The sequence below is a fragment of the Fukomys damarensis genome, unplaced genomic scaffold, assembly GCF_012274545.1.
Source record: "Fukomys damarensis isolate Sample0158 unplaced genomic scaffold, DMR_v1.0_HiC HiC_scaffold_38, whole genome shotgun sequence".
NCBI classification, from domain to species: domain Eukaryota; kingdom Metazoa; phylum Chordata; class Mammalia; order Rodentia; family Bathyergidae; genus Fukomys; species Fukomys damarensis.
Genome location: NW_022900950.1, coordinates 73,499,359 through 73,522,804, shown reverse-complemented (window position 1 = coordinate 73,522,804; position 23,446 = coordinate 73,499,359). Strand labels below are relative to the sequence as shown.

Sequence of the window (23,446 nt, the reverse complement as noted above, 5' to 3'; positions counted from 1 at the left end):
GTAGCAACTCAAAATCTGCTTTGGCTTACATATCTTTCCAAAACTTTGTTCTATATCTATTTGCACTATGTTGATTATATAGATAAAATAAGAGCTGAGAAACCTTCCTTAAGAAAATATTGTTTTGTTAGAAACTTTGTCCTGCTAGCTCCTGAGCTCCTTGGAAATTAAAATCTCTGTGTCTTCTAAATGACAGCCACCTTGTCGGTGGAACCAAAATAGCTCTCTCAGCTAGAGAGCTGTCTGTCAGTGAGAGTTCTGACAGATACTGGATTTGGCACGCAGGAAGAAGGCAAGAATTGGTCCCATGGAAGTAGGTTCAGTGAGAGAACCTCCCTGTGAGTAAGACAGGAAGAACACTGGGAAACAGTTCCCTCCTATATACCAGATCAACCACAAAGAAGCTAACAGACACTTCTAGAAATGACAGGTAGTCCTGAGAGGGAGCAAGCGAGAGAGAGAAAAGCCAGGAAGATAGGTAACAAGTGCCTATTTCCATCATTAACCCTTGTGGGATTTTGAAAGGGCCACGGCTAGATTTAAGATGCACCAATGTGGAAAGTTTATATTTATAAAAGAAATCAAATACATTTACATGCACTGGATTTTCTCTCCCTCTAGTGGTGGGGTGGGAGCCTTTGCATGATCTCCTGTCACTGCATGATGCTGCTTCATAAATGAAGATATGTTTCCATTACAGTGCATTTTCCCCAAAAAGAGGATTTTCTTTAGGCGTACTTCTGTCTGTTATGGTTGTTTCCAAAGAACTCCCACACTCCAGGGAGTGCACTGCCTCCCAAGCACTCTGATTAGTGACAAGGGAGCAAGGGTCTGCTCTCTTTTTGGTTAAACATATAGGATTCCTTTCTCCTCTGCAGTTCTATCAAATGTGAAACTATATGGTACTCATAGGCAGCTTTCTGGACCCCTAATCAGGGCCAGAAAAACCTGAGAAGCTCAATGAGAAGAAAGCAAAATTACCTAGGGTAAAAGAGAAAAATATGAAAATTCAGAGGACAGACACTATGATAAAGGATCTAAAGAGACTCTAAGATAAAGGATCTGTACCTGATATAAAGGGCAGTAGAGTTAAAGCTTAGAATACATCTCTACCTTTACCTTCAAGACAGTCATTTTTTCTATTTTCATCTTTAAATATGTGAAAAATACTTCTAGTGTAGCAACATGATCAATGATAGTGGATGGAAAAGTTAAAAAAAATAGCAAAAGTAAATGGTAACCATTTTAACTACTTTGTAAATGCAATTTCCTTCTTCATTACAGAAGAATTACTTGCATAATACCATAACTGCACAGGGGTATTAGTAGAAACAGATCATAAATTGCAGATGTCTAATCAATAGGTTAGATCCTTATGGAAAATTGTATCTGTGTGAAGTATGCAGAGTAGGCAGCTTTTTTTCGTGCCCTATACTCAGGCATTGATGATGTCTACTTGACTTCTCCTCTTGGAAGTCTCCAAGGCAACCAAACTCTTATGTTTTCACTGAAAACCTGTTCCTTTTCTGGCCTCCTTATTTCAGCGAATAACTACATTAGCCACCCAGTTACACTGGCCAGAAAGCCTTATTCTTTCACCACTATATCCAATCCATTACTAAGTCCTTCAGTCTTACCTCCCAAATCTGTTTCAAATAAGTCAGTTTCTCTACCTTCACCACCATTTTCATCCATTTCTCTCCTAAAGCATCTACTACTCCAAATAGCATTCGCTCTTTCCTTTGTTAAGTGCACTGCACTACGTCATTTAACAAGTACATGTGAGGGGCCTACTTTGCACTCTGGAAATACTGTGGTGAAAAACAAGGAGCTGTGGAGGCAGAAGATAAATATCAAATAGTCATAAACATTATGTGGAGAATTAAAATAAAATCATAAAATTGTATTTTAGATATGTTCTAATAGAAGGAATCGTGGGTGTTTCCACGAGAGTTATGAGGTTTGAAGCAGAAGAATAAAAGTCTGCTGGGATGATGGTATCTGTTACTAAGGCTTCCTAGAGCATAGATTGTATGCTGGCATAGAACAAGAAAAATAAGCACAAAACGCACATGATGGTTCAGTCTAGGTCTGTTTGTCTCAAAGTACCTCTGCTTAAATATAGCACTTACTATGTACACGGAAGTTAATTTTTCTATGTGCTCCTCTCTCCAGAATGTAAACTCCAAAAACACAAGAGCCATAAATGTTTTTGCTCTCTGCTGTACCACCAGTGCCTAAGAACTGCACCTGGCTGACAGTAGGCACACAAATAAGAACTGGTTGCATTAATGCACAAGTTCATGTGAGAAGCGGAACAGCCAACAGACAAACTAAATGGATTGGGGGATCAAAAAGTCTTCATAGTGATGTCAAAGTCAGTTGCTTCAGCTCGCAAATGTAACTGGGCTATAAACTCCCCTTCAAGGATTTGGGTCTCCAGCACCTAGCTCCTATCCTCACCCTCACACCACAAACCTCACCAACTCCCTGCTAGGAGGAGTCACACCTCCCAACCCAAAAAAAAACCCCTCCCACCTCCTCTATTTCTCTCCCCACCCCACGACCCTCCCGACCAAAGTTCCGGCAACCTCCGTGTAGCAATGATCGCAGGGAGTGGTAGTCTTCCGGTGCAAGCCTATAGAGGGTTAGACCATTTGCAAAACTACGCCTCCCAGCGGTCCTCGCGGCAGAGAACGGCTGAGTCACCTGATCAGAATGCGGGAGTTGAAATGGCGGTCCCCATGCTGCGTTGGGTCGGCCCTGGAAGACGTTGTGCTTTAGCATGGGTGGACAGAAGTTCCCGCCACCGAAGAGAGGCCCCGACTGGGTCAACGTCCAACGGGACGAGGGAACAGAGTTCAGTGGCTCAGCAACCCCTCCGCACGGCCCAGAAACTGAGGAAAGGGTATAAACTTTTCATACCGTTACTGCACACCTAAATGTGAAGTGGAACTGCGGGACTAAGGAGATGACAGCCTCTATACCCCAGCCTTTAGACGTTTTGGTGGGAGGGCTTTTGCCTGTAATATAAGAGACCTGACACCTAGATGAAAATAAAACATGCCTTCTCTCAGCTCCTTGCCCATAAATAAACCACTCTCTTAAGTAGGCATATTTGGGGAACTCGCGCGTGTAAAATAGCAAGTGTTTTGAATCGAAGTCTGTACTGGCAGCGGGGTCAGTGACACAGCACTACTAAGGCTAGAAAGAGATCCTTTGTTTACAGGCTGTGTGTGGTGCTGGTATAATGTCATTCGTTAGAAATCATTAGTTAGAAAACGCCAGCTATTTGTGAAGGCGTTTTATGTTGACATATGGGACCAAGGGTGATGTAGTTAACTGAAGAGACATTGCCCCTGGTTATGTAAAGAGTTTTGCTTATTTTGCTACGTGTTTTCTGATCAGCTGTTTATTATTCACTGTATAAGATTTAAATAGTTTTTTTTTAAAAAAATACAGAAGTATAAGCCACGTTTCTCATACATTGTTTTACTTGGAGCTTAACCTTATCTTTATTTTCTAATTAGAACACAGAGAAAATGTTCAATGCATTCAATTTCTTTTCTTTTCATAAATTAGAGAATCTTCCTGTAAATGGAAAGTAAACTTTTCTCTGATGTAATGAAACTGCAAATATATTTTGAATAATAAATTTTTGGTTTGATTTCTTTTACAGGCTGTCTCCAAACGTTAAAAAGGAATTAATCTTTTTGCAACACACAGGTTATAGAACATGTATTGAAGTTGGTTTTTTAAAACCCCAAATGTGAACAAAATGTACATAATACACAAAATCGCTTAGGAGAAGAGCAGCGTAGGAACATACATAGATTTCACAAGGAGTAAACACAGTTACCTGGAGAGTCTTGTGTGTCAATTCAGCAAAGTAGAAAAGGCTAGATAATATAGTATTTAAAACTTTGTTAGATTTGATAGAAAGTAAACAAGGGAACGTGAAAATTTGAAATCTGATCCCAGAAATTGGAAATGTTTGAGGAACCAAAAACAAAAAGCTACATCTGATGATTTAATGTTTTTCTTTGCAAAAAATTTCAGGCATATCATTTAATATCTTTCTTATTCTGCTATTTGTTATAAAGCTGTTGTTATAAAATGAATTCAAAGCAAAGTTGAGAATTTTTTTTAACCATTAATTCTGTTGTTGTATCCTGCCAGTTAACTTGAATTTTAAATGTCTGAAAGATCAGCTTTCTTCACTTAAGTGATTAAGTGATAAGTTACAGTTAATTAGCATTTACTGCTTTTTCACTGAAGTCAGCCAAACAGTTGCACCTAATACCCATTTCTAAATTGTGTTAAAATATCAGGTGATTTTATTCTCTATTACCAGTGAGCCTCCTAATGCCACATTGTGAACTATTTTTTTCTTGCTAATCTCATTGTAGATGTTTATTAGGAATCACTTTTGACTTAGTCACCAATAAAATGACATTTTAAAATTAGAGAATATAAAATTTTAAGAAGTTAAAAACAAATAGGAAATGAACATTTGTGGTTTAGGCTTATACAACTTCATATATGGTACCAGATGTAACTTCTTCTTAACAATTTTCTCATTCTTTTTAGTGAACACAAGTGGGCAGCTGTGGTAGGATTGGAAATTCATGCCCAAATCTCCTCCAACTCCAAACTTTTCTCTGGATCTGAAGTGTGCTTTGCAGCTCCTCCAAATTCTTTGGTTTCCTTTTTTGATGCATCTCTGCCTGGAACTTTGCCGGTAAGGTTTTAGGTTTTGCTTTGCTTTTTTTTTACTGGGGGTAGGGGTGGGGGGTACCGGGGATCAACTCCTGACCTTGCGCTTGCGAGGCAGACAGCAGCACCACTGAGCTAAATCCCCGGCCCTGCCGGTAAACTTATCTGACCTTATTTTCATTAGTAAGTATTTGTTATACTAGAAATAGATAATTACTTCCTTGTTTTAATATCTTGACACACTTTTAGGAAATACTTGTTTAGGGAATTTTCGATAAAGTGAGATGGACCTAATGTTGCTAAAGACATCTCTAATTCTGTTTCTAATTCTGAATGTATTCATACATTTGTTACTCCACACACATTTTAGAATATCTATTAAATATCAGGTACTATGCTGTGAAGTCATTTATAAAGATGAGCAAAGATCCCTTCCTTTTAGGGGTTCAAATACTAGTAGTGGTGATGTGCCTTATAAACAGAGTACGATGTGACTACAGTGGACGCTTAAGTTGCAATCTCAATCCATTCCTGAGCTGGTTGTCACTGTTAAGTTGGTTGTAAGTCAGTGCAGCTGAGATCTGGATATTTCTCTAGGCACACACTATAGATAACAAGAGGCAATTGAATCTTTCATTAACCTAATTAACCCAAGTTGTTTGTATGTCAGGCCAGTCATAACTTGAGGGTCCACTGTACTTCTATGAAGGTAATAGGGAAAGGATGGTTTTGGAACCCAGAGGAGGAATGCATAATTTGGCAAAAGCAAGGACTAATATGAGATGTTGTAAAGGGTATGTTTGGTTAAGGAAGGGTGGCTGGAAGAGGCGGTAACTGAGCTATTTGAGAATCCAAGTTGGTGTTCAGTGGATAAATGGAGCAAGAAGAATGTGTAGTAAAAGGAAGCAGTGTATGTCACAGGATAATGACAATGAAAGATCAGTAATGATTGCGGTTATTGAAAATTAAGCAGCACCTGTCATGTGAAGGTACAGGATTCCAGTAATGAATGTAACTGTATTGTAGACCTTGATTGTACCAATAAACTCAATTAAAAAAGAAAATTAAGCAGCAGTCAATAATGAAGAGTCAACCATAATATGCAGTGATTTCACTGTTCATTTTCATATGATCTCAAGGAATGACTGAGCCAGATGTATCATCAGGAAGATTTTTAGTATGTGTTTTCATATAATGGGCTGACTTTTGAAGAAAATGATGGAGCAGTGTAAATGTTTGCTCTAATAAGTAGGACCTATAGTACTGACTGGGTATAGGGTATCCTGCCACATTTGACAAGAACAGGTATACATGGTGGTAACAGGATGTAGGGAGGGTCATGGGTGAATTCCAGTCTCTCAGACATTTGATATAAATGAAAGCTGGTAGAGTTGAGTGCTGGCAGTCCTGCAGGGACTCTGTCTGCTTTTCTCAAAATCACTGCTCAGACAAGCAGGTTCTTGGCCTTGCCTTCCCCGTGCCTGATTTAGTGCGGCCTTTGTGTCAGGGCGCCATCTCTGTCTTGAACTTTTCCCCCATTTATGCTTTTTGTTATGGAGGACTCCGATCTCTGCAACCATATCCGAGGCTGCCTTTGATTTGCTGTTGGTTCTCTCTAGAGGAATGTGGGTGTAGAGGTCTGTCCCCACCCCACAGCTTAGAGCAGCTATCTATGGAGAGAGTTTTTGTTTGGGGAGAGACGGTTTTTCAGTTATAAACATATGAGGGTGTTTTTTGGTTTTATTTTGTTATTTTTGTGTTTGTTTTTTTAATGGAAGCTCAGATATAGTAGAAATGAAATAATATATATTCAAACAAGTGAAGTGGAAGGGAATTTATGTAACAACTCTTTTTCCTTCTCAGCTGAAAACATTTTTCCCCCTTGTGGTAATTCATTGACAAGAGACTAGCTTTGAGTTCTTTCTAGGTTTTCCAGCTGGAAATGTGATATCTAACAGGGTACTTGTTATATATTTCACATTTAGAAACAGATCCACTTGCAGATAGGGTCATTTTTATTGTAAACAGACTCTTCAGTTATGACTAAAAATAGTCAAGTATTAGAGACAGTTCAAAGTAACAGGACAACAGGCTTCTTGTCATGCACCAGAAAGGTGTTTGTCCAGTGATAAGCATGTCAGCAAAACAGTGGGAACATTTGAGCCTTAAGAGCTTGGCTTAACATTAAATGGTACACAAAGGTTAAAAATACAGTCTTGCACGAGCTAGGATATTTTTTTCTTCAGAATTTTTATTTCTTCAGATATTTTTTTTCAACAGTCAGTTTGTGTAGTCTATTTGGTTATTCTCTTGAGCTAATCTACCTCTTTTCAGAAGTGTTCCTCTTAAAAGCATCTATTTTAGTACTTGAATAAAATTATATCAAGTCCCAGAATAAAACATCACTGAAAACATTTCAAAGCTGTGATTTGCCTATAAACAAATTTAAAATGTTCTAGGACATTTAGACAGGTGTCCTTCTGTACATGCTGTAGAGATGGTATAATGATGTGCTAATATCCAGACCCTGGATCTGGTGACTACTGATAAAATTGGGTAACCCAGATTTTGAGAGTATGTTCTGAAGGCTGGAGTAGAATATTATGTTATTGTGTTGATCATTTAAGCCAAGAAATAATTCCTGATGATACTTGGTGCTCTATCTTCCCAAGACTGTTCCATTCTCTCCTTTTTCTTCTCCTTAACCCACTGACTGCTTCTTCACATGTGGCCAGTTTCCTTTACCCAGCCCTGACACGCTAGCTTCCCATACTTCATTCTTTGGCTCTCAATTCTGTGAGAGCTGAGTTCCCCTGCATAATCTTTCACCCTCGAATGGAGCTTTCTAAAGCTGCTAGGTAGCAAGTCTGTGTGCCTAATGTCCTACTATATATTTCCATCCCAATGACTTATTAGTATGTTAGGTTCAGCACTTACAATATTGAATCTATTATCGTTTCTCTCCAAAGAATACACCAGGAAGTGGAAAAGAAGAATCTTCTCATAAATGGAAGTTAGAGAGGAAATGTGTATATCCTATACATACACATGAATATTAAAGATAAAAAAATTACTAGGAAAAGGAAGATCTGTTTAACTGACAGTTTGGAAAGCTTGGTTAGCTATTCAGAGGAATATATCATTCTAGCTCATTTCATACCTCAAAACAATACTCAAATATTTATTTACAAATTAAAAGTAAAATTAAACTAGAATGAAATACAGACTATTCATTTGCCCTTGGGATGGGAAGAAATTTTCTAAGCATAAAAGCAAGAGGAAAAACTCATAAGACAAAATGATAGAGATTTATCTACTTTATTCATCCAACAAATTTATTGACCCACTAATTCTTTTTTGGAATATATCACAGGAAAATAATGAAATGTGTATATGAAGACTATGTAGAAATGCTGATAGGATTATTTGTAATAGTGTAAAGTTGGGGGACTTCTTGGTGTTGGGGGAATAGTCAAGTTATGTTATATCTATGTAGGGGAACATTATGAAACAACTAATAATGTCTGTGAAGGATTTTTGATGACATAAGGAAATGCTAAAGGTAAATATTTTATTGAGATGAATTTACCTGTACATAGACTACTTAATATTCTTTTGCCTCAGTTTCTTGTATGGCCTATTGGATTTTTGTGAGAATTAAATGAATCAGTGCTTTTTAAGCAAGTTAGTGTCTCGTGTAGGTCATCTTCGCAAAGACCGCCCTGGATCATTGAGCACAATTATGTTGCCAGTGACAGCAGAAGTAAATATGTACATAACAGTTGTCCACTTAATCTGGATTACATTAGTTAAGGAATCCAACACACAGACTAACCTGTTGGTCCTGTCACCCCAGGATGTCTAGAGAATTAAGGGAGCAGTAAGAGAATAATAGTTATACAATGGGTAAAAGTACTTCTCAGGTAGCGGTAATGCATTTGCAAGTAGTAGGTTGGTAAGATTCTTTTCTCCAGTCCATATAGAGGATTGGGGTTTTGTTTTGGTACAGAAAGTAGTTTCTAGCTGATTTTCAGATACTCTAATAAGAGAATAGAAAAATGCAGCCAAAAGAATTTAGATTTTAATGCACAGTTTTTTATAGATCAGATTTGGGTCACATGTAATTTATTTTTTCCCCAGCTGGCCCATTAAAGAGATGCTCATAATTATGGAAACCCAAAGTGGCTAAAAGAGTAATAGTGCCTTAAAATGTCTCAAGAGGGCTGGAGATTTAGCCCATTGGTTCTGCCACCTGCTTCATAAGTGCAAGGTCCCGAGTCCAATCCTCGGTACAAAAATAAATAAATAAAATGTCTCAAGATTACCAAATATTTATTGAGTACCTTCAAGCGCATAGTGTGCTCTTGACTTAGTAGGAAAAAAAAAGATTGTTGCTTAAAGACATTAAGAAAATACATGTCTTTCTGTACCCATTTGTTACGGTTTATATCTAGATGTCCCTGTAAAGCCTCGTGCAGCCATAGGTGGTCTTTTTTGGGAGGAGCCTGGATCTAGGGTTGTGTGATGCTGGGATCAAGGATGAGACACTAGGGTGTGAGTGGGTGCGTAGCCTAGACAAGATATAAGGGACAGAGAGTGCTTGTTGCCATGCTGCCTTCTGCCTGCCATGAACTGTTTCTCCTCTACAATACCCCTCTCCGTGACACCCTGCCAGCCATGAACTGAAACCTCTTCAAAGTATGAGGTACAATAAACCTTTTCTCCTTTCATTTTGGGTGTCCAGTATTTTGTCTCAGCGATGAGAAAAGTAAGACACGATTTATTCTGCTTCTTTGTCAGTTGTGTCTCCATTCATGCACTTAGCTGACTTTGACTGGATGCTTACCGTGTACTGATCATTGCACTAGCTCTCTTGACACAGCTTAGGACAGTAGGTAGCGTAGACACGAGTCTTCCCTGTGGAACACGGACAAGGAAGCAGGCACTTGGAGCACCTGTTAGTCAGCATGTTGGTAGTGAAAAGATAGATAATATGCTTGAGGATCGCACAGGAGAGCATTCACAGATACACAGTTTGTGAAATGCACCAAGTAAAAAGTGAATGAAATGTACAAGGACCAGGAGAAAACCAGAACATGATTTGCTCTAGGGTAGAACATGTTTCATGGATCATAGGCAGAGCAAAAAGCACTGATAAGGTATCAGATAATGTCTGGCTTGAAATTACAGGCCCTGCCCAATTCTTTTCTTCCTCTGTTTTTTCAGAAGCTCATGTAATCTGGTTTGTCTCTCTTTTCCTCTTCCCCTCTCCCTCAGACAAGAATCTCTAAAAATGTCTTTGGAGAATGTACATATATAATTTTAGAGGGAAGAATTTCAGGTATGTACTGACCTTTGAGCAAGACAGTAAAAAAAGCTGCATAGCCACCAGATTGTCCTAGAGGAGTTGTGGTGAACCTATGGCATGCATGCCTCAGCAGGCTGTTTGTATCACTGAAAGTTCTAAAAGGTTCACCATCTCTGTCCTAGAGTGAGGGCCACCAATCAGTAAGCCCTGGAAATTGATTGTTTGAATGATTGATTGGTACCGGGGATCGAACTCTCGGGACCCTGCGCTTACAAGGCAGATGCAGTGCCATGGAGCTAAATCCCCGGCCCAGCCCTGGAAATTTATACAGAATTTGAATTCAGCATTTTAGCACTTCACTGTGAAATATAAATTGATAATCAAAATCCACAGACATTTGAGAAAATTCTCCAACATAATGGATAGAGAATACAATAAAAAAGCTAAAGAAAATTGCAGACAATGCATAGGGTAAAAGAATACTTTAAAAATTGAAGACTTTAATAACTACTAGACATAGTAGACAGTAGCTGCATCCTTGAAACAAGAACAGACTACTACCTTTTCAAAATGAACAATTAAAACAAGCTCTTTGAAATTAAAATTATGATGCATCTGTTTCCCACAAACAAACCCCCATAGAGTTAGAAGATAAAGTCAAGAGAATCTTCGCTCGAAAGTGAAACGTGTGCAGTGAATTGGACAGGAAAGGAACTAGAAGAGAATGGACCGAGTCTTAAAAGTTCCTAATGGGGGAAGAGTAACCATTCTAATCTAGGATTCTGTATTCTGCACTGTCAGTCAAGTGTGGTGGTGGAATAGTACTTTCTAACAGGTGGCCTCCAAAAAAAATTGCTTTCTGTTATCCCGAGAACCTACTGGAGTTAAGGGGAATTTTAGGTTGCCAGCTCTGTAACAGGCACCGAGATTTGCAGAGAAAAGAGAAAAGATGACTCCAGAATAAAGGACTCTAGAAAACAATGGGGGTGGGGATGCGAATAATGGATCTCTGATGTTTATGTGGAGAAGAGGATTTACATGTCGTGTGGTGTCTTTGAAAAGAGTGAGCAGAAGGTACATAAAAAAGGTGGCTCAGAGGAAAAAAAAAGGTGTATCAGCTCCAGGAAAAAGAATATTTTCAAGAAAGGAAATGTAATCAAACTGTAGTTACATCTCAGGAGAGAAATATATGGAAGTAATTATAGAAGCGCCAAGTACTGATTTAACAAAAATTGTGTTCTGAGTTGGATATTGGGAAATAAAAAAAACTAAATTCTTATCTACCATAATTGGAAGTCATATTCTAATTTAGTAAAGCAAGAAAACGTAACATGTATACGCTTTTGGAACATTCTTTGCCACTGATTAGGGACCTCTTTCTCCTTTTTAGACTCTTAAGTTAGTGGATTTTGGCAGAGATGTTGGAAGTGAGGCTATTGACTTCTTGTTGCTTGTTTTTAATTAGATAATAAGTAAGATTTATTGCTCTTATGTGACAACATTAGTCACAGAAGGGTATTTCCAATAGTTCCTTTTTGTTTTATCCATAAAATAACAATAATGATGAGATGTTACCTGTACTAGTTTCTCAGCCTTTTGCTAGTGAAATTTCTTTTTCTGTTCTCAAAGTCCAAACAATAAAGAGCCCCTACTTCCCCACATCCTTGCAACTCTCACCCTTCCTCTGGTTTTAAGAGGCATAGATTCATCCACCTTCTAGATTCCTCAGACTTAAGCTTATGCTTGTGATTGGGTTCTCTGCTTGCCTGGGGTGAAGTAAACCCTGACTTTGGGGACTTCAGTGACCCAGCTGTCGTGGTGGGGGTGGGTGAGCACTTAGGAGTGGTCGTATTGTAGTTTTGAGTAGAAACGTAATAAAGTAGTAAATCCTTCTGGTAGAGTAAGATATAAAAATATTGTAAAATGTGTCATGCTGTTGAGCTCTCACCTTGTAACTTATGTAAGTCCTCTCAGTAATGGAATGAGCTGAGTCTTGTGGCTCCAAGTTCTAAAAACAAGTACACTGTGTCATTGTGACAGGTTTTCAAGTCTGTCTTTTTGCCAGATTAAGGAAGGATTGTGACATCGGCCCATGGCCAGGCAGCCTTAGCCTTCACTAGCAGGTGATGGATGTTCCAAAGGTCCCCTGGCACAACATATTATTTAAAAATAGGAAGGTAAATACCAGACAAGACAGCTCAAAGATCTGAAGTGGTTGCTGCCTGGGTGAACAGGAGTGGATGTCGGAAGGCCACGGTGGAGCACTGCTGCTTTTCGTTGTCAATCACTCCAAAGGACAAGCCTATAATACTTCAATAATAAAATTAAAGGGTACGTTGAAATCAGTAAAGATAAAGAGGGAAGGAGTCATTGATAGAATAAACTGCCCAAGCGAGCAGGCGATGTGTCTGGAGCACAGGGAGAAACGGCTCACCGCCTGGAACGCCGTGAAAAGCCCGTCCCGCCTCCCACAGGCTCGGGTTAGTCTTGCGGTTTGGGTGTGGACAGTGGAGGAAGCACACATCTGATTTTTTTTCCCTTTTCTAGCAAACAGGTTTCTTACAGCTCTCCTTTCTGGTGCTGCTTCCTTCCGGTATGAGTATCTTGCATTCTGGGCCTGTGGCTGATGAACTCTTAGTTTCTGTGTGCGTCCCTCCATTCCGCCGCTCCCGCACTCTTGAATGATAGCATGGGATCCTGAGTTGACATTTATTTCCCCTCCGCCCTTTGAAGACATTATCCCATTGTCCTCAGGCGCCTGTTATTGCTGATGAGCAGTCTGCATCCTTTGTAGGTCATTTGTTTTCCCTCTCTCTCATAGCTTGAGCCGAGATGTTTCCAGGTGTGGATTTGTTTTTATTTATTGTGCTCCAGGCTCAGTGTGCTTTTTAACTTAAAGACTGTACCTTGGACCGTGGGAAGTGTCTGCTGGATGAATTCATGGTGGCCTCAAGCGCACCAGTTTCTCTGCTAATTTCTCATCCCCTCGCCACCCACCTCAGCTTGGGTGGAGCCAGTGTCCTGACCCACACTCAAGCCGGGTACAGGGTGAGGGGCTCTGATTTCACAAGACTCTCCTCTTCCTAACAACTGTGAGAGGCAGTTTCTGTGGTTGTTGCAATCAGAAAGTAAGTGGAGAAGTCAGAGTCAGCCCCAGTGGTCTGGCTTCAGAGTTCATGATCCTGACCCCTCTTGTCCTGTGTGGTTACCTCAGGGCGTCAAGTGACTTTAAACCCCTAGCCAGGTCAGGTGTGGCGCACACCTGTAATCCCAGCACTCCGGAGGCCGAGGCAGGAGGATCGCTGTGAGTTCAAGACCATCCTGGGCTACATAGTGAGTTCTAAGACCCTGTCTTAAAAAAAAACAAAAAAACAAACAAACGAACAAAAAATAAACCCCTGCCACTGCTGTGGCCAGAGAGGATTTTTCTTCCTTGCTTTGAGTTTGACAGTGCTTGTATGTGTGTATGAGTGTATGTCGTGTGTATTTATAAATCTGTAGGCTGATATAAATGTATGTGTATAAATACAGCAGTTGTTTTGGTTTTTGTCCCTGCCTCCACCGCTCTTAACTACACATCTGTGTCTGCCTAGGCTTCTGTCTTGACTACTGACTGGGTAAACACCCTCTCCCCATTCTGAGTAGTGACCATTCTGAATGGATTTTAGGAGCACAAGCATTTTATCTTCTTATTTTACCTTGGTTTTAGAATTTGATGGAATTCTATCATAAATCTTCCGACTGAAAAGGTCATTCAGCCCATTTTGCAGGTGTAGGCAGGATTACAGCTAAACTAAGGACAGCCCTCTTTACTAGCAGAGAGTCAACCTCATTGTTTTGACATAGTGAAATCTCTTATCGTGGTACAGGATCTTCCTTAATTTATTAACTAATTATTTGCCTATAGAACTATTGACAGCATCCTAGATTAGTTGCTTAGAGTTGATGATTTCCTATTTATCAATGTCATTCCAGTTTCTCTAGTTGAAATATTTTGAATGTGGATGAGAAATGGGAAGAAAATTAGAAAAGAAAATATATTTATTTCCTGAAATGTCATGGGATTAACAACTCTTTTCCTCCATAATTGCCAAATAATGTTTCCAGTAATGCTGAGGTTTCAGCAAGGCATCAAGTTTGCTGAAATTTAAAGCAAGCCTGTGTGTTCACCCACACGAAGGTACACACTCTCACTCTTTATGATGTGAAATGCTCATCCCTCCTGGTGTCAGTCCCTAAGAAAGAGACTGCTGTTGACCCTTGCTGTCATTGGCTGGTAGGAGTGTTCACCTAGCAGATAACAACTTCTGATAAACAAGCTGTGCCCCGACTGGATTAATTAGAAACCAGTGCCTCTGCTCTTGTTTTGTTTATCTGAAAGCTTTATCTGAACGTTAACACAGAAGCCCTTAGCAACTGTGAATGCCTCTTTTCCGGAACTGGGGAAAAGCTCTTTTTCACACATGAATGCAAGAACATTCTCCCCTTTTCTCATCAGCTTGTCTAAAAACGTATTCTGGGCTCTGCATACCAAAGGTGGTTAGAATTGGCCTTAGCAGCTATGGAATGAAAACTGAAACATTGTTTACCACGTTGTCTTGTTCCCAAGGGTATATATACTGTTTTGGGCAAGAAGAAAGAGGATAAAAAGGGGAGTAAATATGATTTGATGCCCTCCCGCCGGGAACTAACAATGCAAATACCGTGCTTTATGTTGGCGATTCATTCTTAAACCCACATGGATTACCCCGGAAAGGTTTTGCCTCCCTAAAGAAATGATGATGTGAATGCTTTTTAAGGGGCTTTAGGATTCATTTATTTTTAAAATTACTTATGACAGACTTATTTAAAGTTAGATAATCTGCAACATTCTTGCCCTCTGAATGGCCTTAGTGATAACTTTTGTTTTGAAGGACCTAATAGGTTTAGAAATACTTGTCTAGTTCTAGGGGGCATCTGGCTGACATGCTTTCCTGGCCCTTAGTTCTAAATATGATTATGAAGTTGTTCAATTTAAAAATGACACAAAGTCAAGACAACATTATGGGGAGAGTATTTAAATGGGTACATTTATAATCAGATCTGTATTTAATTCAGAGTCCATTCACATTTAGATAATGTTCAGTTACTTGACTAACAATACAAAATGCGACAGTTTTCTATTAAATATTTTTTCCATCCCAATGATTTACTTTAATGTAATCTACAGAACTTAATTACCTTGTGTTCTCAGACTTTATTCTTGCTAGTCACTCTCCGGAGTCCAGAGTCGCTTTTATAGTTTCCCTCCGTCCCCGTGGAGTGTGGTGCTTTGTTCCCCCTGTATTTTGCCCTGTGTGTCTTTGTGATTGTAGTTCTTTGTGACTCGGAGTTCGCACCCACAAATGTGGAAGGGTTTCCTTTCCACTCTTAACTCTTCCAGTGGTCTAGCTTGCCTTTTCACGTTGTTAACTGGATGTCTGCTCTGAACTCGGATGGTTCCTGACAGAGATGGACTTTGACCTTCAGCAGGCAAGTAGGTCCTCACCGCTCTTCCCTGCTGTGGACCACCCCACCCCTTTCATTGGATTCATGGGTACTTTGTAGGTACACAGTACAGTTACATTCATCACTGGGGTCTTGTACCTTTACATGATGTGCCTTGGTTCTTATTTTTCCCCGTTCCCCTGTCCTCCCTTCCCCCTCCACCCTTCCCTATTTACAAAGACTTTGTTTCCATTTTGTTCCTTTTCTCCTATTCTTTCTTTTCCCTTCTTAACTTTCCCCTACCCCACCACTTTGCCTATACCTTTAGCCCTTTTCTTCCTATTACACTATCAGTTACACATTTTGGTCCTTGTTTCCACAGTTAGGATTTTTTTAAATGAAAAAATAAAACAATTTTATAGCAAAATGCAGTAATAATAGAAGAGCAAAAATTAATGCACTGTGTATCATCTTCAAAGTAATTACTCAGAGTACAAGACATAGACCAAGAAAAAAGATTCCATCTTACAGAGGAGAAAAAGAACAGATAATATCTTTCAGGATTCTTGAAAGCCTCCCTCTTCATCGTATTCGTTTCCCTCACCTCTGTCAGTTTTATGTGCAGCATTTCCACATGTAAAATGTGTTACAGTAATACTGTATTCTGCTTTCTGTGAAAAGATTTTTTTTCCTAAGTTGATTGGCCATCCTTTTATGTATGTTGTTTTGAATTTATGTGTTTAAGGTTCTAAAGATCATTCATGGATCTTCCTTGGATGACTTGACAGTAACTTATAATGCATGCATAACAGGCATAATAAATATTTCTCTTCGGTCCACTTACACATAAATGAAGATCCACATGAAAGAATTTTCCAAGCTTCTATAACCCTTTTGATGTTTTTTTAACTTTGGTATGGGACTCTTTCTTAAATGCATTATATACTTACTTGCTTTTAAATAAGATGTAGAACATAAGGTAACCTTGCTTTGATTGTCCAAGGTTATCAGCAACTTCAGTTATTGCTCAGTGTTGTAATAAAATGGTCCCTTGAAGGGCTGTTGAGGTGTGGAAAGCTTTCTGCTCATGTAGTAAATGGCTAGAGATAGCCCATTCTTTTTAGATTTCAGAGGATTGCACTTGGACACTGCCTCTCACCTTTTTAAAAGCCATTATCAGTATGTTTGATGCTAGAAACCTTTTCTTGCTTATTTTCCACTTCTCAATTATTATTTCTGATCTGTATTAGTCCGGAGAGCCAGATTGTCACATTTATTAACATAAATAGAGCAAGGTTCTGCATAGAGAACTGTCCTCGGAATAAAGTACATGAACAGTGTGGAACTAGCTTCTTGAAAGTATAAAACTGTATGAGGCTAGAGTAGAAACAGATCCCGAAAGCCACTCAGTTCCATCCTTTTTACGTATGAAAGAACTGTTGTCACTTCCTGGAGGTCACGCAATTACCTAATGTTCCACTTGGAGTAAAACCAGTGTTTCTCATACCTGTCTCTCTTGGCTCCCTTTCTCTTGCTCCGTCATAAGTGCTGCAGGTCTTCTTTGTTGTTGTGCATGTGTCGTGGTTCTTCGAACCAGCCAAAGTGCAGCTCTGTCCTCTGCTTAACTCATTGTATCTCTTCTCTTGACACCAGCATGGGTGAAGAGATGGAGCTTTTTCCAAATTCTCCCTAGATGTGCAAGGATGTACATACTCACATATTGCATTTAATGGTGGTTGTATTGGCTGGTTTTGTAGTGCTATAACAAAGTACCTGGAAAAAAAATCAATTTAAAAAGAGGAAAGGACTATTTTGGCTCACAGTTTCAGAGATTTCAGTCCATGATCACTTGACCATGCTTTGGGCCTGTGACGGGGCAGAACGTCGTGGTGGGAACTTGTAATAGGGGAAGCCCATTCACTTCAGGGAAGCCAGGAATGAGAGAGGCACATCCAGGGACCTAAGACTTCCGCTGAAGCCCACCTCTTAATGATTCCGCCGCATTCCAATAGGACCAAGCTGAGGACCAATCCTTTAACACCTGGGCCTCTGGGAGACATTTTATACCTAAACTGTAGCAGTGACTGTTTAGAAAAAAGTCTCATCCTTAATGAATCATTTCCAGAACCTCTGTGTGGAGGTGATGTTGTTGTGTCATTTCACATAAGGAATAACAAAAAGCAATACCCTAACACTGAGAGTCGTGGCTGACGCTAGTGGGAGGAATTAGTGAGGACCTTGGGAGTTCATTTTCCCCAGCTCTGGGAAGCCCGAGGGACCTCAGGTAGCCTCACCCCAGGAGAGTCTCCTGGATATCAGAACACTTCTCAGGCTCACCTGCATTTCTGGGAATTCTGTGCTCCTTTTTTGATAGTGAAACATCTCCAGGCAGCATGTTTATCTTTCCGGGTTCATTTCTGTGCAAGAAACTTACATATTATATTTAGGAAGGATCTTTCTCGCATTTCTACATATCCTTACTGTTTTCTTTTCAACTCAAAATGTGTCCTTGGATGAGAAATTGATCGCAGGAATGACAAGCCCTTGTTAGAGTGGGTAGTGCCATACTTAGACCTCTTAATTGTCAAAATGAATCTTGTGTATCCCTGCCCCCCTAAAAAAAACTGAAATGTTAGACAGGGATGTGGCCATGTATAGAAAATATAAACATTATCAAAGATGCTTGAAGTACAAAAGCTTAAGGATCTTTTGTTGATATAAATAGGTAGCAGATCAAAAAACAACACCTCATAGTGTTCTGTGACACTGTTTCTGCCTCTGACATTCGGGTAACACATACAGGCTTTGTTCTGCTGATTTATATTAGAAGCCTATAATAAAAATGCAGCCTGAAATCGTGCAGCTGGGTACCATTCATTTTTCCTCCATGGACAGTTCCAAAACTTAAAAACATTGCAGCAGACCTGGAAAAGCTCTTCCTTCCCTGGAAAGGTGTACCTGGGCATGGAGCTGCCCTCTTGGGTTTCTGCCGCTTTACAGATCCATTGTGATGCAGTGAGATTTTCTCGGGGTGGGGGTGGGAGTGGTTTATGGCTACTAGAAAAGAATTGCCAGGGAAATATGGTCCAGTTTTAGGATCCAATAAAAATAATACTCCCTCCCACCTTGAATCAGAACCAATCAAAAGAGAAGTCAGACAGGTGGGCGTGAACACATCAACTTTATTACTGATAATAAAACTTGATGGGCAAATGCAACTTGATTTGTAGCCACATGGCTTCTATATAGTACTTTCTGCCTAAGTTGACCTCATTTCCCCAAGTTGCAGGCCTTCCATTTGTGAAGAAGCACTTGGTTCTGTGCAAAACTTACCACGTGACCAGAACAGACCAGACTGTACCGCCTCTGTGGGATTGCTGATCAGAGTTCCTGCAGGCTTTGTTCTGATGAGAATCCCGTAATAGAAATGCTTGGCTGAGGTGGCTCACCCAAGTTCCTTGTCAGAAAAGCCAGTCCCCTTCTGAAGATAAGAGAATATAGTGTAGCCGGGTTCTGCCACATAAGATCATGAGGCCCTGGTAATGGAGGTCACCTGAATTCTCAGAAGGAGAAAGCATGAAGCCATTTTTAGTGCTTACATCATGTCTGGAAGGACGTGTGAGATACTTTCCAGGGTGGGTTCTATGGAATTCTTTGTCCATGCCACAAGTATGTATTTATGGTCTGTAAGACTAAGGCCTGCCCCGGTTGACCAGCTAAGGCCTTTAGGATGGGCCTTGCTTAGTCAGCCATAAAATCTCAGCTGCACATTTGGTATTGAAGGGTGGAGGAGGAAGAGTTGGCCATCTTCTTTACTGCAGCATCTTGGGGAATTTTTTTCCCTTAGTTCTTTTTTCAGATCTTGGCAAAATTAGGAAATCACTTTGCCACTGGCCTTCCAGAGATGAGCGTAGGCATGGCGATTCTGGCAGCAATACATAGGCTGGGCTCCTCTGCAGAGCGTTCTGTTCCTCGTGGCAGAGTGTTCCTGCTACTGAGCCTGGTGCTCCCCAGCCTTCCATTTCTGGGCGCATTGTTACAGTGAAGACCAGAGCTGGGGTCGATGCGTTAAGAATGAATGAAAATTCGTCATGTCCCTAGGAGGCTTAAATATTCTTTTCCAGATTTTGATGCATGAATCTCCTTTTGCAAGTATAGAAGCAAGGAGCATAATCAATCAAGACTCTTTGTCGTGCTCTGCATGTCAGGCCCTGTAGCTTCCTCACAGGAGACACAGACAGGCAGGAGTCTGTGGTTGTCAGTAGTGTTTTGAATTTCCAGTGCTAGCTGCCAACTCACAAACCACCCCCAGTGAACAAGATCAGGGGGCTCCACCCCTAGTTGATAGGCGAGGAAACTGAGGGCCTGACTGATTTGCCCAAGAACACAGGGAATTCAGGAGCTCAGCTAAAATTAGAAATGAGAATTTCCTTGTTCCCATTCTTATCGTAAAGCACCAGACTGCATTTCTTTCTGCAGCATTTCCTAATTATTCATCTCCAAAGAAACATACCAGGGAGTTTTTTCTTTATAGCTTTTGTAAACCTTTAAGATGCCTATAGTCACTCATCACATTTGTTTACTTAATCACAGTCAGCTAGCTGGCCTATTTACTTATACCTTATTGCTTATTCTCTTCCGCTTTTACATCTATGCAGAGAACTTGGTGTATAGTATGAAAACACTTCATAAACTTTCAGGTGGTGTGTGAATTTTATTTGGTATTGTTATAATACTCATGTTCCTCCATCATTAAGATACAGACACAAGGGGCGGGGGGTTTAGCTCAGTGGTGCCACCGTCTGCCTTGCAAGCCCAAGGTTCCGAGTTTGATCCCCAGGTTCCCCCCCGCCCCACCAAAAGCAATTGCATTTCATAGTGGCCAGGAGGGATAGGCAGGAAGGGGAGGTGAGAAAGGTAACAGTCTCCTGAAATAACATAAGTGGTATCTATAGGCACAACAGTGGAACAGTCACTGTAATGTTTTCAATCATAGATTGTTTTAGAGCAGCACAAATTGAGAAATTTGCATAGTGAAGCAAAAGAATGGAAGCACTGATAGAAAACAAAACACAACTTTGGGCAAAGTCGAAGGTGTTGTCAACTAGAAAAGGTATATTTGATTGTGTGGTGTTTGTAAGTGGGCTTTATTTAGTAGAGATGCTGTACTGCAGAATTCCCTAGTCACAGATTCTTTTGCATGTCACTGAGAGGGTTGCACCATGCTTCGTACCTACACGGGGGCCTTAATATGTCCAATAAGTTCATCAAACCCCTAACATAGGCAGATACAGTAGATGGATTTAATTACTGTATAGAATGTTTTCATTTCGGCAGTGGATTTTAGTGACAGTGAATGGAAGTTTCCAGTACCTGAGTGGATTCTGAGTTCGCATCAGTTTAAACAGCACCTGCCCCTCTGGGCCCCATGTCCCCTCTTTGTAGTTAATACATTCCTCGAGTTTCATGCAAGAAGATCTCTTATTCTCACCATCCTCATAGGTGGGAAGATCAGCTACTCCTTCTCTGCATTTTTTATTTAGAAATAATTCAGACTTAAGTAGAAGGAACAGTAACAGTGAATACTGATCCTGTGTCTAGATTGTTGTGTGCCCCCCTCTTTTGGAGAATAACTTACAGATATCATAGCATTTTTATCTCTAAATATTTTAGTATCTATCTCCTAGGACCAAAAACATTCTATTATGTGGATCCCTGTATAACAGTCACACTCAGGAAAGCTGACATTGATACAATATTCATATCTTCCACGTAGCTTATCTTCACATCTTCCAAGATTCATAAGCTTCCATGTTTGTCTCAGTATTATCTTTAATTTTTCCCTCCCATCTGGTTTCCAGTCAAAGGTTACACATAGTATTTAGTTGTCCTATCCCTACGGTCTCATGTTTTCTTTTTTCCTTTTCTCTCTTTTCTCCTCCCTCCCTCCCTCCCTCCTTCCCACCTATGCTTCTTCCTGCCTTTTCCTTGCTTTTCATTTTCCCTTTCCTTAATGGTACTGATAGTTTTAAATATCCAGAGTAGATATTTTGTCTTATGTATTCTTGAAGCAAATTAAGAATCCCCCCCCCCCGCTATGGAAGTTTGGCCTTTTTTTTCAACTGCCATGATTTAATGGCTTGGCAGGGAGCCTCTGTAAGATTCTGTATTCCTATTTGATATGTGAAATTAAAGATAATTTTCTTCCTTTAAAAAATTATGTCTTGATACTCTCTTCTTGAGATTGGTGACCATAACAGGTGCATTTTTGATACAGTGACCTTGCTTTGATATCTGTAGTCCTTGTTCCACCATCCATGCCAATAGTAAGTATCCCGTGCATTTCTTCTTTAGGGTTTGGTTGGTTTAGGCCACTTGTTTCCTTTCTCAGCAATAGGCAGATCCTTCAACTTAATACTACTCTTTCCATACAGAAGAAAGTAGATCTCATTCTAAATCATTGGGGCATCTCAGTCATGCAGTTAATGTTTCTTGGGAAATAGCTTGTCATTCCCATCTAGTCATTCCAGGTGTAGCTTCTCATCAGTGAATTTTACAACAGTTCAGGGAAAAAAAGACCGACTCTTTCAGTGTGGGGCAATTTAAAAGGAAGGCATTTGTATCTTGTAGCCTTTATAACATTTAGGTACTTTTAAAGTTTCAAACAAGAGAAATATAAATTTTCAGTGTTGAAGTAGAAGGAAATTTTTAGTCATTAAAGATCTTGGCCCCATCCCAAAGTTTTGTCCGTAATGAACAATTCTGTTGTTGATGGGCTGCAGTGAGGTGGGTAACCATTGGGTCAGTTAGCTGGTTTCTAATTGTTCAGCTTGGTAGAAGCTTGTTTCTTTCACCTGAGAATGAGAGCTTTTGCCAGACATAGGTGAGCATGCAACATTATCCAGGAAAATTTGCTTCACTACAAAATAGAGAATACGAAGCAATATGAGCTTCCCGACACATTAAGAAATATGGTCTCTGTTCCACTGGAGGTAGCACAGTAATTATCACAAAAGGTGTTAGTTATCATTTAAAGAGGAAATACTATGTTGATATAGTACATAATTTTAGCATCTGTTGTGCCTTACCTTGAATTGTAAATCCAGACTAATGGATCTGTGGAGCTGTTTAGACCTTTTTTCATTAGATTCCCTTGCCTCCCAGAAAAAGTTTGCATGTGGGGGATTCAGCTGAGGTGAGCACTTTGCACTTAATAACACTTCACTTCTAAAACTAGTATTACTAAATGTCTGCCAAGGTGGAGATACTTTATTTAATCTACGGGTGGCATAATCCATAAAATAACTAGTCTTCCCTTAGCAGATAAGGAAACTGAAGCCTGGAAGAAGTTAGGTAATTTGTACAAGGTCTCACAGTTACTATATAGTAGGCATGAGATCTCAGTTCTGGTCTTAACTAACTCAGTTTTGCCCTAGTTTGATTGTACAAGTCTACTCCAGGATCAGGTTACCACTGAGTAATGGCAGATTAATAACTATGGGGACTGTAGTGGGACAGGGAACAGACCAGTTGACCTACAGACTCAGTCTTGGGTTTTACTGATTGCCAGCTGTTCTCTAACCTTCATGTCCACGTGGGCTAACTGACCAAGTATAAAGCTCTGTAGTGGAATACTGCTGTAGTAGTTGGACCATTGACTTGCAGCCTCAAAGTAAATCCAAAAGAGCCAGGCAGAGTCTTGTGAGAACTTCTTCCTCAGATTAGAGCAAGGCCCAGGACTGACATAGACCCAAGGACGGACCAAGTCCAATAGTCCATGGAAGAGTGAGAGATCGCTCCAGTGCCCAAACCCAAACTGTATAGGCTGCCTGTCTCCAGCCTTATCTGGTGGGGACTGTAAGCACTGGTGTAGCTACTTGACCTTGCCAGGAAGACAGGCATGAGGAAGCATCCTAGGTAAGAAAGTATTCTGTCCCTTGATCCTGAGCATGGGGG

At 40.1% G+C, this 23,446-nt stretch overlaps 1 protein-coding gene across 2 annotated transcripts in view; it reads left to right on the top strand.

Annotated features, from left to right (window-relative positions):
• Positions 1–2,674: 2,674 nt before the first annotated feature.
• The window catches only part of Gatb (glutamyl-tRNA amidotransferase subunit B), a 77,425-nt gene continuing 56,653 nt past the window's right edge, over positions 2,675–23,446 (top strand). For both annotated transcript variants that reach the window (XM_010627915.3, XM_010627914.3), the window contains exons 1-2: positions 2,675–2,908; positions 4,591–4,741. In XM_010627915.3, coding sequence (XP_010626217.1) covers positions 2,733–2,908; positions 4,591–4,741 — 327 coding nt within the window. In that variant the 5' untranslated portion in view covers positions 2,675–2,732. The remainder of the gene's footprint in view (positions 2,909–4,590; positions 4,742–23,446) is intronic.